Source organism: Dermacentor albipictus, chromosome 1 (assembly GCF_038994185.2).
Source record: "Dermacentor albipictus isolate Rhodes 1998 colony chromosome 1, USDA_Dalb.pri_finalv2, whole genome shotgun sequence".
In the NCBI taxonomy this organism is placed as follows: domain Eukaryota; kingdom Metazoa; phylum Arthropoda; class Arachnida; order Ixodida; family Ixodidae; genus Dermacentor; species Dermacentor albipictus.
In genome coordinates this window covers 296,427,548-296,442,645 of record NC_091821.1, presented here as the reverse complement: position 1 = coordinate 296,442,645, position 15,098 = coordinate 296,427,548, and the positions used below count along the sequence as shown (strand labels likewise).

The following is a 15,098-nucleotide window of genomic DNA, read 5'->3' as shown; positions in this document are numbered from 1 at the left end:
ACGGCTTCCGGCGGCTGTCCGGCCCACATGCAGTGAGTCGGCAGTTATGCCATCGGCCCCTTCCCGCCCCCCGGCAGCTACAGCTAGTGCTGTTCCGCCACCCCAAGAGAAGGGACCATCGACCTCCAGGCCGGTGGCCTCAAACGTTTCGTCAAACGTGCTGAGGCCTTCATGTCAAACACAGCACTCGGAAGAGTGCGTGTCCAGCGCCTCGCAAGAGGTAATGTTCTCGTTTTTATTTATCACAATGGAGACGATATTTATCGATATTTATCGATATTTATCGTTAATTTATCACAATGGAGACGCAGATATACTACAGTGTAATGCCAGAGGACTCGTTCGTAACCTCGACGGCATTACAGAACTGCTACACAAACACAATCCAAAGTTGCTGTGGGTTCAAGTGACACATCTAAAACCTATGAACACTAATTTTCTTCGCAAATACACCATCTTTCGGAATGACCACGACGAGGCTAACACCTCTGGCGGTGTAGCAATAGTAGCCGACAAGTCTGTCGCTTGCCGACCCATTGCCCTTCACATGCCCCTTGAGGCAGTGTCAGTCTGGGCCATTCTTTTTGAGAAATTAGTAACTGTGTGTTCCATTTATATACCCCCGAACCATCGCCTAACCTTTTAGATGCTAGGTTAGATGCTTCGTATGCAGAGCTCACTGACTTCTGTGCACTTTCCACTTCAGCTCTGCCATCACCTCACTTATTCACACCTTTCATTGCCGATGACATTACTTCAGAGCAGCGCTCTCAGTTTCTTCACCTGCTTGCCCAGTTCCGCTCTTCTTTTGATGTCGCTCAGCCTACTCTGGGTCGTACGTCAACCGTCAGCCACCACATCGACACTGGCTCCAACGTGCCATTGCGGCAGCGCCCGTACCGCGTTTCCGCCAAGGAGCGTCACTGTGATCAGTGAGCACGTAGATGACACGCTTCAGCGCGGCGTCATTCGACCTTCCAATAGCCCGTGGGCATCACCAGTGGTTCTTGTGACAAAAAAAGATGGTTCCATTCGGTTCTACGTCGATTATCGCCGTCTTAATAAGATAATGCATACAGACGTCTACCCTCTACCGTGCATTGACGACGCTCTGGACAGCTTGCAAGGCGCTGAATTCTTCTCTTCGTTGGATTTACGCTCGGGCTACATGCAGGTCCTTATGTCAGCAGTTGATCGCCCTAAAACTGCATTCATTACTCCAGATGGTTTATACGAATTTAATGTGATGCCATTTGGCCTATGCAATGCGCCTGCTACGTTTTAACTAATGATGGACAATATCTTGTGCGGCCTAAAATGGAGCACGTGTTTGTGCTACCTCGACGATATCGTTCTGTTCGCCCCTGATTTCAGCACGCATATTCTTAGCCTTGGGCAAGTGTTGATGTTCTTGACCAATGCAGGCCTGCAACTGAACCTGAAAAAGTGCCAGTTCGCCGCGCACAATCTCATGATTCTAGGTCACGTGGTATCGCAAGACGGCATTTGCCCCGACCCATCAAAACTTCTCGCTGTGGCAGAGTTTCCGAAACCTAAGACACTTAAAGCACTTCGTGCCTTCATCGGCCTCTGTTCTTACTTCAGAAGCTTTGTTCACAATTTTGGCTCGATTGTATCACCTCTGATACAACTCTTAAGTGGCGCCAACGACCTATCCTCCTGGTCTCCTGCATGCGACACCGCGTTCGTGACCTTACGCTGTCTCCTGACGTCTCCGCCTGTACTGCGACACTACGACCCCACTGCCCCAACTGAAGTGCATACCGATGCCAGTGGTATTGGCCTTGGCGCTGTCCTTGCGCAGCGCAAGCCTGGCTACTCCGAGTACCTCGTTGCTTACGCCAGTCGTGCGCTGACCAAAGCAGAACACTATTACAGCGTCACAGAAAAAGAATCCCTGGCCATCGTTTGGGCATTCGGGAAGTTTCGCCTTTATTTATACGGCAGGCCTTTCAATTTCGTTACTGACCATCACACCCTTTGTTCGTTATCCTCTTTAAAAGACCCGCCTGGACACCTAGCCCGCTGGGCTCTGCGCGTTCAAGAATAAGACATATACGTCATATACTGCTCAGGTCGCAAGCATACCGATGCTGACGCTCTGTCCCACTCTCCGCTGCCAGCCGACACGGCCTCCCACTCCACCATTAATGCGGTATCCTCGGTCGACATCGACACCTTCGCATCAGAACAGCGCAAGGATCCTTGGGTGGCCTCCCTTTTGGATCTCCTTTCTGGCTCGCCTGCATCTCCCGCTCCCTGCGTCGCCAGGCTGTCCATTTTGCTGTCCGGGATAACCTCTTTTATCGACGCAACTACCAACCCGATGGTTGCAAGTGGCTCCTGGTTATCCCTAGGACTTTGCATTCCGACATGTGCGCGTCTTTCCATACTGACCCAGAATGTGCACACGCAGGGGTTTCGAAGACGTATGAGCGCCTGCAGCAACGTTACTACTGGAGAGGAATGTTTACTTTTGTCCAAAAGTTTGTCCGCTCGTGCCCGCAATGCCAACGCCGCATATCTTTGCCTCATCCAGTCCATGGTTTATTACAGCCGTTTCCGTGCCCTGCTCGTGTCTTCGACCGTGTGGGAATTGACCTGTACGGGCCGCTACCGCTAACACCCGCTGGAAAGCGATGGATTATTGTCGCAGTTGATCACCTTGCATGCTACGCTGAAACCACTGCTCTACATGCAGTGACCGCCAGTGATGTTGCATCCTTTCTGCTCCATCGTTTCATTCTTTGTCATGGCCCACCTCGGGAGCTGCTGAGTCATGGAGGCCGTGTATTTCTGTCGCAGGTGGTTGAAGCTCTGCTTGCTCAATGCCGCATAGTTCACCGGACCACCACGGCGTACCATCCTCAAACTAACAGGCTTACGGAGCGTTTCAATCGCACCCTTGGTGATATGCTCGCCATGTACGTTTCATCGGAGCATACAAATTGGTACATCATCCTCCCATTTGTCACGTACACATATAATACGGCTACACAAAGTACTACAGGATTTTCTTCATACTTTCTTCTCTACGGTCACGATCCTTCCCATACCATCAATACGGTTTTGCCTTATACTCCAGAAACGTCGGAGTGTGCTCCCGTTTCAGCCGTCGCCCGATACGCCGAGGAATGCCGGCAATTAGCCTGGAAGTCCACCTCCGCTGACCAACAACGACAAAAAGCCAATCGTGATGGCGGCACTACGAATCCAAACTTCGCTCCCGGCACACTTGTCTTGTTGTCCGTACCTCCTATCACGCCTGGACTTTCGCCAAAACTTCTCTTGCAGTATGATGGACCATACCGCATCGTCGAACGCACCTCTCCAATCAACTATGTCGTAGAGCCGCTTACACCGACATCCGACAAGCGCCGCAGTGGACGGGATGTTGTTCACGTTCACCGCCTGAAACAATTCTATGACCCGCTCGTCTCCACGTCGTTAAGTCGCCAGGATGGCTCCGCATTTGCACCGGGGGTAATTGTAATGAAGAAGTGCACAAGACCAAGGCCAGCTAGATCGGCTGTTCCATGCCTGCAGTGCAACTAGTGGGCCAGCGCGATCGCCAGTGCTTAGCACGAATGTGAGCCGTTCGGGCAACCAGCGGTTCCTGCTCTGCGTCGCCTGCCTTCTCGGTTACGAACAGACGCTACCATCTGAACTGTTCAGTACACCCCATTACACAAATTAAAATCGTGGGATCTCTCGCACATTGTGCGCAAGCTATTGCTAACGCTTTCAATGCCAATTTTTATTCTGTGTTCACATGCTCTTCCTGTCCAAGTGATGTTTCATTTGCATCTGGTTCAGTGATGCCCATTGTCGTTATAACTGAGCCTGTATACGGAACCTGCTCTCAAACATTGACACAGAGAAAACGCCCGGTTCCAATAACATTTCCAATTCGTTTCTAAGACGATATGCTGCCCAACTAGCTCTATTCTTGCACAGGATTTTTACGGTGTCACTTCAAGCAGCTGCATTACCTTCAGACTGCCTCATTGCAAACGTAATCCTGTTTCACAGGTGGCAATAGGTTGCACATAGACGCATACCGACCGATTTCTCTAACAAGCTGCTGCTGCAAATTAATCCTGGTGTTAACAGCGCAAAACGTAGACGAGACACGAGATGAGAAGACAACACCACGAGTGCTGTTAACACCAGGATGGAAAGCCAACAAGCCCAAGCTGCTATTCTAGCGAAATACATTTCTAGTACCTCGGGTCCTTTTTCAATGTTTCACTCTCGACAGCGCTTGTGGCATCTTGTCTCGTGTCTCGTCTACGTTTTGCGCTGTTAACACCAGGATGGAAAACCAACAAGCCCAAGCTGCTATTCATGCAAATTAATAGAGCGCATTATTAACAAATCCATTATTAGTTACTTAGAAAGCAATAACCTGATATACCCTAAACAGCATGGTTTCAGGAAGGGCCTTTCCATGATAACGCGGCTGTTGGAAATGTCTCATGACTTCGCAGAGGTAATCAATTCCAGACTTAAAGGATATGCCATATTCATAGATTTCTCCAAAGCCTTTGATCGTGTACCTCACTGTGGACTGATTGAAAAACTCAAACTAATTGGCATTTAATCTAACACCGTTGCACAGATAACGTCTTCTCTCACTCAGATCACAATATGTATTGGTAGACAATACTGAGTCTGAGAGCCTTGAGGTTTTTTCTGGTGTGCCACAGGGTGCTGTGCTGGTGCCATTGCTCTTTGTTGTGTACTATCGGCGTCAAATGAAAGTTGAACAGCGGAGCGCATGGCCCAAGCATAAGCGAAGATATAGTGCGCGCCGTCCAGTTATCACCATTGACAGGCGCGCACATCCGATTTGGCCGCACTGCGCGATCCCGCTCTAGTGAGATGATTTCGCCTCTGTCCTGGCTCTCACATTTGAAAGGGAGGATATAAACAATAAAAGCGAAGCTAAAATATTGCAGTTTACGGTGAGTCTTGTTGTACAGATCGCCGAAGCCACAAGTGCTGTCAGCACGAATAGCGGTGCGCGTGGTGCAGTTTCCACGGTCATCGCCTGCACCGCGCGGCCAAATCTACCTTGCGATGACGGTACACGGTGCGGGCGATGACCGTGGAAACTGCACCACGCGCACCGCTATTCGCGCTGACAGCACTTGTGGCTTCGGCGATCTGTGCGACAAGACTCGCCGTAAACTGCAATATTTTAGCTTCGTTTTTATTTTTTTATATCCCCCCTTTCAAATGTAAGAACCAGGACAGAAGCGAAATTATCTCACTAGAGGGGGATCGTGCAGTGCAGCCAAATCGGATGTGCGCGCCTGTCAATGGTGATAACTGGACGGCACGCACTATATCTTTGCTTATGCTTGGGCCACGCGCTCCGCTGTTCAACTTTCATTTGATGCCGATAGTACATCTCATCATGTGTTGAGCCTAGTGTAACAGTATGTCTTTTCGCAGATGATTGTGTTGTCTATGCAACTGTTCGGTGCCTAAATGATCAAATTAAACAAACACCTCCTAAACAACATTGCAGATTGGTGTGAAAGGTTGGGAATTAAGTTTAACATTAGTAAAACAGCATACATCACTTTTACACATAAAAAGGTACCTGACATAATCACTTACTATATAAGGGGCACAGCAATAATGAGAACAGATATTCTAAAATATTTGGGTGTGACATTCTCGAGCTCGCTCGCATTGGACACTCAACTCGCATTGATAACACATGTGCAAAGGCATTCGGACAACTCAATTTCATGTGTTTGAAATTGGCTGCAGCACCATCCCATCTCAAATTAACTGCGTATAAAACCCTCATGCAGCCGATACTTCAGTATGCCACTATTGTATGGTTCCTGCACCAGTCTTACCTCATTGATAAATTAGAATACAGCGCATGGCACTCCGTTTTATTTATTGCAGATACTCACCGTGTCACAGTGTCCCTGCTTTACGTGAACAAGCAAACATCCAGACTCTAATATCACGACGGCGTATCGCTGCCATGAAGTTTCAGAGCGTCTACAAACCGGGAAAACCTGGAATTCTGAGGGATTTTGAGTAGTCTGGGAAAACTCGGGTACAACTCGGAGAATTTGTGCTTATATCAGGGAAAATTAGCTGTAATTTTATTGAAAGGGAACCCAAAGTCACAGTAATGCTGTCCTGAGTAACATAAAAGAATCGTAATGAATTGTCTTTGGCGCCGCGTAGTCGGCTGGAGGAGTTGCCAGAGTACAGTCAACGAGCGAGTTTCCGGTCAGCATTGTTGAAGTCATGTCACCACACTGTAAAGATGGCATTTTTTTGAGCAAGTTGATAGGTTGAGAAAGGCTGGGTACTCGCTCGCTGTGATGCTGGCGTCGTGTGCTAGACTAATGAAAAAACTTGAACAAGATAAAGAACAATGCACAAAGAATCAAAGGCAGAAGGATGTAGCTTCCAAGGTTTCAGTGATTGCGTATGTGCGCGGCCTTTCACTCAGACTTAAAAAGGTGGCTGGTAGTTACGCAGTAAAAGTGGTATTTTTGGCAAAAACAAAATAGGTAGTGTGTGTTCTAAGGTTAAAAAGTTCGAAAATAAGGATGATGTAAAGAAAGAATGTAGTGTTAAACATCCGCGCAAGAACCGATTTCTTGATTGCGCGAAGAATGTTGTTTATCAGATTCCTATGACGTGTGGTCTTGTGTATGTAGGGCAGACTGCAAGGTGCATTAACACGAGGTTAAGGGAACACTTGTCCAGTCTGAAAGATCGCCTTAGTACGCATTTGGCAATGCATTGCCAAGAACATGATTGCTCACCTTACATATTGTGTAGGCATAGGAATCAAACCGCGAGGAAAATTGTGGAGGCACACTAGATTGAAAAACAAAGAAAAATGCATCAGCCATCCTTCTGTTTCATTGTTGGATGAAGAAAATTAGGTAGCTTCTATCATCACATCCTTAACGCATTTTATCATAAGTGGTTGTTTCATGCACCTTGCTGTTTTTATGTTGACCGGGTGGCTTTGGTCCACGTCTTTTTATCACAAGTGTTCTATGTACTATAGACGTGCTCTCTCGACTTGATCGCGCAGATCTGTGGGTATTATATGCGGTATAGGCGTGCTCTGTTGACTAGATCGCGCAGATCTGTGGGTATTTAAGCAGGTGGTTCTTCAAAAATAAAACCAGTTGTTGGAAAGCGCTCGTCCTTGTGTTGCTCCTATTCTTTGTCCCTGTTTGTTTGTGCACAAAAAGTTTTAAGATGAATCTGTTCCAACTAGGTCGACTCGCAGTTTGTCTTCCCCCTTGCCTGTATTATCTGCCTTGCACTGTTTTCTTTGATCTGTTCATTCTGGTTGCGTCTTATTTGTTTGCATTGTAATAATTACCGCATTTCATTACTTTCTCTTGTTTTGGCCCACAAGGTTTTGTCTTGTGTTGCTTGTGACCCAATTCTGTATGAGCCTGTAAAGGCTTGCAGCATTGCTAAATAAATAAGAATAAAAGTGACTGATGTCACCTATGAGATCGTCCCCGTCTGCTCTACCACGTCATCTGGTATCGCCTCACCTGATGTCATTAATGTCGCACGCCTAAAACCTTACCACACTCTTCCTGACAGTCCCGTTTGACTCATCGGGTCGGTGCTTTTTCTGCCGGGGGTCGTGTTACGATGAGGTAAAGAATAGATTAACTGTGGTCCTGAAGAGGATGAAAACTTGACAGGCTGGGCTCTCTCCATGGTGCACACAAATAGGTCATTGTCAAGGAGAATAATAAAAAAAACAACTTTCAGGATCATGGCATCCGAGATGTGGCGCTGCCATCGTTGGCCAGCATGGTCTTCAAGATTGGCTCAAATGGAGCCGTCGCTTTTGGGGAAAAGTTGCTTGCAATGGCATTGGATATACAAAGGAGAGACATAAAGGCAAAAAAATGCAACAATCTTCATGACTGTTAAAGCACACTGCTGGGTGACAGGCCCTGCAGGAGACAAAGCCATGTTGCATCAGTGTGAGCTTAATCACAGTTGCTTTACAACTTGCTGAAATGTACTGACCCTGGGTGCTTGTGTAAACAGCGGAAATCTGTCTGTTAGATTGTAGTAATTCAAAGATGCCAAGCAAGGCTTCTCACAGTGAAAGCGACGTGGCAAAGGACACACAAATAATTATCACTATAGTCAAGTTAACACTCTAGTCAAGCAGTGCACTGAGTAATTTGAGTATAAACAGATATAGCAATGATGAGTGTTGTCTTAGTTGTGGCCGCTCTGCGCTATGGCATTAGACCCCAAGTCGATTTATGTACGATCAAGTACTACTCAAATCGAGTCCACAAAGCATCGCGATCAACACTCACCGAGTGGTTGCACAAATCTGTTTCGTGGAATTATGTGAAATCGTTTGTTTATAGCATGCTTTTCTTTAGTCCCCTCTGCCCTAGCCATTTTTCAAATAAAGATTGGTGCAATACTTGGTGGCCTGACGAGTGTTCCAGCTTGTCTGAAGGATGTGCATGTGTAAAAAAAAAAAAAAAAACCCAGCAGCAACAAGTATTAGCTCAGAAGTGTGCTGCAGAGATTCCAAGATTCCAAGAACATAGTGTGAAGCTGAGATTTTACGTGTTGATTTCGCCAGGCGGTCGTTTCTTATGTCGGACGTTGCATAGACCCTGAAGGCTTCCCGATCGTAACATAGCAACTATTGTGAATGCTCCTTACCCACTGTTGTGCCTGATGATCCCTTGGAACAAAGGATGCTTCACCGGCAGACATGCAGCTATCACGGGTGCTGAATACGCCTCATCGTTCACTCAAGGCAGCTCAATCAGCGTCACCCGAGTCTTACGGACAGGCAGTCATGTTCCAGATCTTTGGCTTTTTGAACACCCAGAAATGACAGCTCGCTTCAAGACAACAACGTCGCCTCTTCCTGGCCATCACGAAGAGGCCACTGATTGATCACAGGGTCATTGTCGAGAACTCCCGGGGAAAGGCGTCGACGGCCAGTTCAGTTTGCCACGTGGTTGCCTCGTATTGTGCGATGTTGGAGACAGGAGAGCCCTCAAAAGGGTGGGATGTTGGGGGCGGGTGGTGGTGAATGCATCATAGGCGATCGTGATTGGCCAGTGAATTTCTGTGACAAGAGAGAGAAATAAACGGCATAAAAAGAGGATCTGCACGGCAATGAGGAGAGGGAGGCTCGGACATGCAAAGACTGTAGCATATAGTGTGCTCTGAAAGTTGGAGCCGTGTGTGTAAAACTCAACCATGCACCTATGAATATTAACCCTTTCCTCATTCTTCGAACATCGCTCGAAACCCTTTTTTCTCCCGGCACCTGGCATGGCGCCATCCGTAGAACCTCCGTGGTTGCACAGATCTCCCGACTTCACAACACCATGTAATGTTGCCAAACTCCAATCTTTTGTAGGCACGCTGGCATTTTACTCAAGGTTTTTACTGAACATGTCTACTATGTTACAGAAAACCAAGTGGTGGCAATGGAAAGTGCCACAGGAAGAAGAGTTGAAAAACAGAAATGTAATTTGAAAGAATGGCCCAATCTTCGTACATTTGGGCCCTTTCGAAGACTGAAGCTCTAATGTGATGCATCACTGCATAGAAGTTTTGTTTCACACAGTTGATGACGTGCGCAGATCTTTCTGCTCAAGGACACAAGCAACACATAATTACTGTTAGCGGGAACGAGTGACCTTGGCACTTGTGACAAAGTTTCAGGATTCACTCTGGTGACAGACCCCTCATGGTCCAGCCGAACGCCAGATGCCTACCATGGCTGCTGCCTGCATGGATGCTTTACCTGGGAGGCTCCAGGAAGAAGGCAGTTTCTCAATTGGGATGCAGAACAAACTACGGAGGGTAAGCCACCAGAATACATCTTAGTATTGGGTAGATGATGCACAAACTGCAAGAAATTGCAGCACAATGTTTGGTCTCGTCAAGAAATTGATATTGTTCGGTTGGCAACAAAATCGGAAACGTTCAACCTTGCTGCCGTTCTTTGATCGTGAACTGGCATTGTCCGTAGCTAATTACCTGGTGTACTGGGGTAACAGAGTGGTCATACCAGCCAAAGCCCAAAAACGTCTATTCTGCTTTCTGCAGAAAACCCTTCAAGGATCACTGGTGATCAAAGCCATGGTGCAGTCATTATTCTGGTGACCAGGACTAGACTATGATATAGAGCGACTGGCAACAGCACAGTGCCAGAACTGCCTGCAAAATTTGCTCATGCCAGCAGTGGTCCATCACTTCATTAGCCTAAAGCAAATTAGAAGTGGACTCGTATCCAGATCGACTTCCTAGGACCGTTAGCTGGCAATGCAATCTACCAATCATTATGGACTATCCCAAGTGGATAGAAGCTGTGCCACTGAAACCCACAAACACTGCTTACACAATAAGCTGCTTGCGAGGTATGTTCACCCGTATTGGTGTACGATGCTGAATTGTCTGTGATAATCGCACCCAGTTTTCTAATTGGCAGTTTACTATGTTTGTAGAAAATAGCAACAGTGCACGTCTGCAGACGGCGCCTTTATAGCCACAATTAAATTGAGCAGTGAAAAGGTCAGTTTGGACAATGAAGGAAAGGAATTAGGAGCAGAGGTTGCTGTTTATTTATAGGAGAACACCTCAGAAACATGGAAAATCTCCTGCAGAGTTACTGCTGGGGTTTTGAATTGGATCTCGTTTCAACACCTGTTTTCCGACAACTGTTGCAGTTACTGCCGAAGCGAGCCAATATCTGCAACTATGGCACAGGCAAAGTGGATGCCTCGACATATTACGTCCACTTTCAATGCACAGATAATGATTGTTGAAACCCCATCTGGCATTGTTCGGCCACACATTGACCAAGTCTACGTTCCAGCCAGAAGTCAAGTGAGCTTAGAGGTGACTAGCCTCGTGCCCCTTGATGTCCCCTGCATAGCCTCTTGAATAAGACAAAAGCCGTAATCTTTCATGCGAAAGGCACAAAAATTCCACAAAGCCACACTTTAGAGATGAACAAAGGGAGCATAGAAATAGTAAATGAAATTAAAGTATTAGGTACATACTTCTCTAGTACGCTAAACTGGGATTGACAAGTAGATTCTGTAGTACAAAAGCTTAGCCGTATAACAGGAATGCTGAACAAGAACAGATATCGCCTACCAACATCCGTAAAAATATTAATTTACCACTCACTATTTGCATCACACATTAATTATACACACCTTGTGTGGGGCACAACAACTGAAACTAACCTCGGGAAAATACACTTACTACAGAAAAAGATCGTACGTATCATTGCAAATGTGCCATATAACAGTCACAGTGAACACCTCTTTAAACAATACAACATACCTACAATCTACTCTCTATACAACCGCTCTCTCCTTCGTATATGGCACTCAAACTCAAACTCTGAAAACAGCGTATTTAATGAAATTGCTTGTCTGCAAAGGAATACAGCTACCTATATTACCCGTCACGGAGAATATTGGTCTATACCCCCTTCAAGAACCAACTACGGTTTGCAAATGACCAAAAATAAATTACCCAGACTGCTTAATACATTACATGACGCTGGCATTGACATCATTAACATAACACGGTCAGAACTGTCGTTACTTATTAGAACCTTCTCCTAAATGATGAATCAAGCGTAATTTCTTTTTCACCTGTATTCACATGTGTCTTGCTAAATGTTTGTAATGAGATAATTTTTTCTCGTCCTTTTCTTTCTCCTAATTATTCCAATATTAATCGACCATCGTATCTTTTCACTTTTACTTATGCATCGTCAAGTGTACGCGATATTCACTTTTACTTACGTATTGCCAAGTGTATGGAATGCTGTGGTGCGTAATATCTGAACTACTTTTATTTGTCTTTATCCCATTTCATTGTTTCTTTCTTGTTTGTTCCGTTATAGAAAATTCTCTTGAATTGATTGATGATTGTAATTATTATTTATATGCATTGTTCTTTGTGTACGGCTGATTGCGCTACTCACTGCCACCATGTAACACGGGGGCTAAGGGCACCTCAAGCTGCCTCATTGCAGCTTTTATCTTAGCCCCCGTCATTGTATTTAGCAATGGAAACAAATAAAGAAAGAACGAAATTAACGACCAAGTGTACTGTGTAACGGAAGCTGGGTTCATACAAATCCTTGAGAAAAGTGTTGTTCGAAGAATGCACTCAATGCTTTTCTTCCACTAATGGGAATAAAAACACAGCATATTCAGCGTTAGTTTACTTCATGGCTCCTGCACTGTGGTGATACAACAGCTGTCAACGTCTGCTAAACTTTCTACTTTTGTGCAGGTCATGCATCCACTCTGTTCTTTGATATGCTACACAAAATTATTCATTGTCTGCCTGTAAAATAATGATTCAAAATAAACCAGAGTGAGACTGAGTCCCCGATTTCATGACTGAGCCCATGATTCCAAGCCATGAGTAAGTTGGTGGCTCTGCGAGTCTGAGTGACTCCACAAGTCTTAGTGACTCAGAAAAGTGGATGGCAGTGTTGCCCATCGGCGGCCAAATTGCAATGGTTTGTGAGTGAAGGTCTATTTGAATGGGCATTGGAGAGACGGTGCGTTTCTCAAGAAACTCGTGGCTGTAGAAATACGGGAGTGGCCAGTCGAGGCCTATTGATGAATAAGATAGTTGCTAATCCTGTGTGTATTTTAATTTTGCCAACGTTCACGGGGCTGCCGGGAGACAGAGCGGATATTTCCTTAAGTGCACACTGGCAGCCTTTGTGAAGGCAGGCCTTGCATGTTGATTCTCAATAAGGAAAAAAAGGATAAAAACCATGACAAATGCACGACACAATCTGCAAAGTACTGCAAGACCACAAAAACATGACATGATGCGGCATGCAACAGCATTAAATTACCACACACTCCTAACAGTGAAGTTGCAAACAGTTCGTCACCTGTTTGGTTCTGTAAAGCAGTGCTCCCACTCGTGTGCCAAACAAGATTTTCTTTGCCATCCTGGCTAAAAAAAAAAAATTATGCCAAAGTGTGTCAAAATTAGCGGCTGTGCAATACATGCGTGGCCGCATTGGCTTGCATATGTTTATGCCACACATGCCTAAAGCAGCCTAGTAAATCAAACTTCACATTATGTGTACGTCACTGGCCGATAGTTTGGGCTCGATGGTGATCGCCTAAAAGTCTAAATAATTGGGACTCCGAAATATTTAATTTGGCCAGAAAGCAACTGACATTATTCCACAAGTGGCTAAAAAAGTGAGGCGTATTTTGGATGACAATTTTCGGGGATACATTCACTTTTGCAAGACTTCGCGTTGCTATCATCAGACGCGTCGGTGTCTCGGCGATGGCATTCTTGGCACTGTGCCAGGAACACTATCGTTCATTGATGTGTCTGGTGCCAGTCGCACGAAATGTTGCAAAAGTGAAAGCACCCCAAAAGTGATTGTCCAAAGATAAAGCCAAAGTTCGTCAATGTGTTGCTGCACGCACATATGCTTGCCTATGATCTGGTCAATCCATGGCTCCATCATTGTTATGCTGTCACCACAGATAGATGAAAGTACAATTAATGCATGCACTGAATCTTCAACACCTGGCAACATAGCAGGACTGTGATTTTGTAGCAATGCCTTTCAGTCTTTTATTGTTCCAGACATGTACTATGTTATATGGCTGAGGAGTTAATAAAGGGAAAATCAAACTCTTGCCTTTGCTTCGTGTTGTCGACAAATTCGACTTCGCCCTGCCATCTGCTAGCCGCCTGGTTAGCTCAGATGGTAGAGCGGCTGCCCCGGAAAGGTGGTGGTCCCGGGCTCGAGTCCCGGACCAGGACGAATTTTTCTTCAACTGTGAGGCTTTTCTTTCGAGGAACCCGAATAGGTTTCCTTTGTAGCAATTGCTACGATTCGGTGGATGTCAGATTTTCCCTTTATTAATTACTTCTCTCCACCTTACGGGTTTCCACAGAACTACTACGTCAAACTCATGGCTGAGGAGGTGGGAAAAAAAAGCCAATGTATTGCAGCTCGACAAAGCTCCCATCTCCTGTATGTACATGAGGCAGTTGCATGCCGACGAATGAACTCGATAATGATATTGCAACTAGTACTTTCAGCGAATTCTATAATAGCAGAACTGAAATATGAACTATATACATTACCACGACAACTGCAGAAAGATCACAAAAATATTTTCTTAAGGTCTTTATAAGAAAGGTTTTTAATAGCAAATAATTTAAACTATGGTTATTTAGAGTTGATGGAAGAGCATATTTCAGTGTGTGGGAAAACATGGCTTTAATGCTTCCAGTTGAGACACATTACTGCAACTGATCCCCTTCGGAGTGCACACATGGTTTTTCTAGCTTCTGTTGGCGAGAGTGGTCTCATCTTCACCGGTGCTCATTTTTAGAAGCGCCGATGCGGTGCGCAGACGTAGAAGTGGCACTGTACCATTTCACCAGACCACCATCACACCCAGAGAGGTACCCTCGGGGTTTAGGAGGATTGGTGAACCATACCCGGCGTCCAAAGCGGGTGGTGTAGGACACGGGATGAGGCGTTGGGGGCTGTTGTGGACGGATTACGGGGCACGCGCAGGGGTTTGGAGTCTGCAGCAGAACTGATAGTTGGGCGAGTTGGTACGAATTCATAGTAAAATATTTTGGCGCACACAATTGACAAGAACACAGTGAAGGGGGACACACGAGCACTTTACTCACAACTATTTTATTTTCGGAAAGATACAGAACATATATACCCCAGCTATCAGCATATACCCCAGCATGTGCAACAAGAGTGGTCAGTAAAACAGAAACAGATTAAAAACAGATTAAGAAGGTTCAACCAGTATTTAAAAAAGCAAATTCATTTTCAGTGATTACAACCGATGGTTGGCTTATGCATCTTTCAGCGCACTTTTTGATATGAAATGCTTCTGTGATTTCACGTGTTAGTTTATTTTTATCTGAAAACAAAATGTCAGTGTTAAAAAATATCGGATCACAATGACGTAGACTGCAGTGGTTCGACAAATGCGAATGATTTTCTTTACCAA

The 15,098-nt window shown here is 45.6% G+C and overlaps 1 protein-coding gene across 6 annotated transcripts in view; it reads left to right on the top strand.

Moving 5' to 3' along the window:
• The window catches only part of LOC139054456 (beta-1,3-galactosyltransferase 5-like), a 52,353-nt gene that overhangs the window by 23,523 nt on the left and 13,732 nt on the right, over positions 1 to 15,098 (top strand). For 3 of the 6 annotated variants that reach the window (XM_070531450.1, XM_070531448.1, XM_070531451.1), the window contains one exon: positions 9,754 to 9,900. The exons of 2 other annotated variants lie outside the window; for them this stretch is intronic. In XM_070531450.1, the coding sequence (XP_070387551.1) occupies positions 9,785 to 9,900 (116 nt within the window). In that variant the 5' untranslated portion in view covers positions 9,754 to 9,784. The remainder of the gene's footprint in view (positions 1 to 9,753; positions 9,901 to 15,098) is intronic. One more of the 6 variants, XM_070531449.1, reaches the window with a different exon arrangement.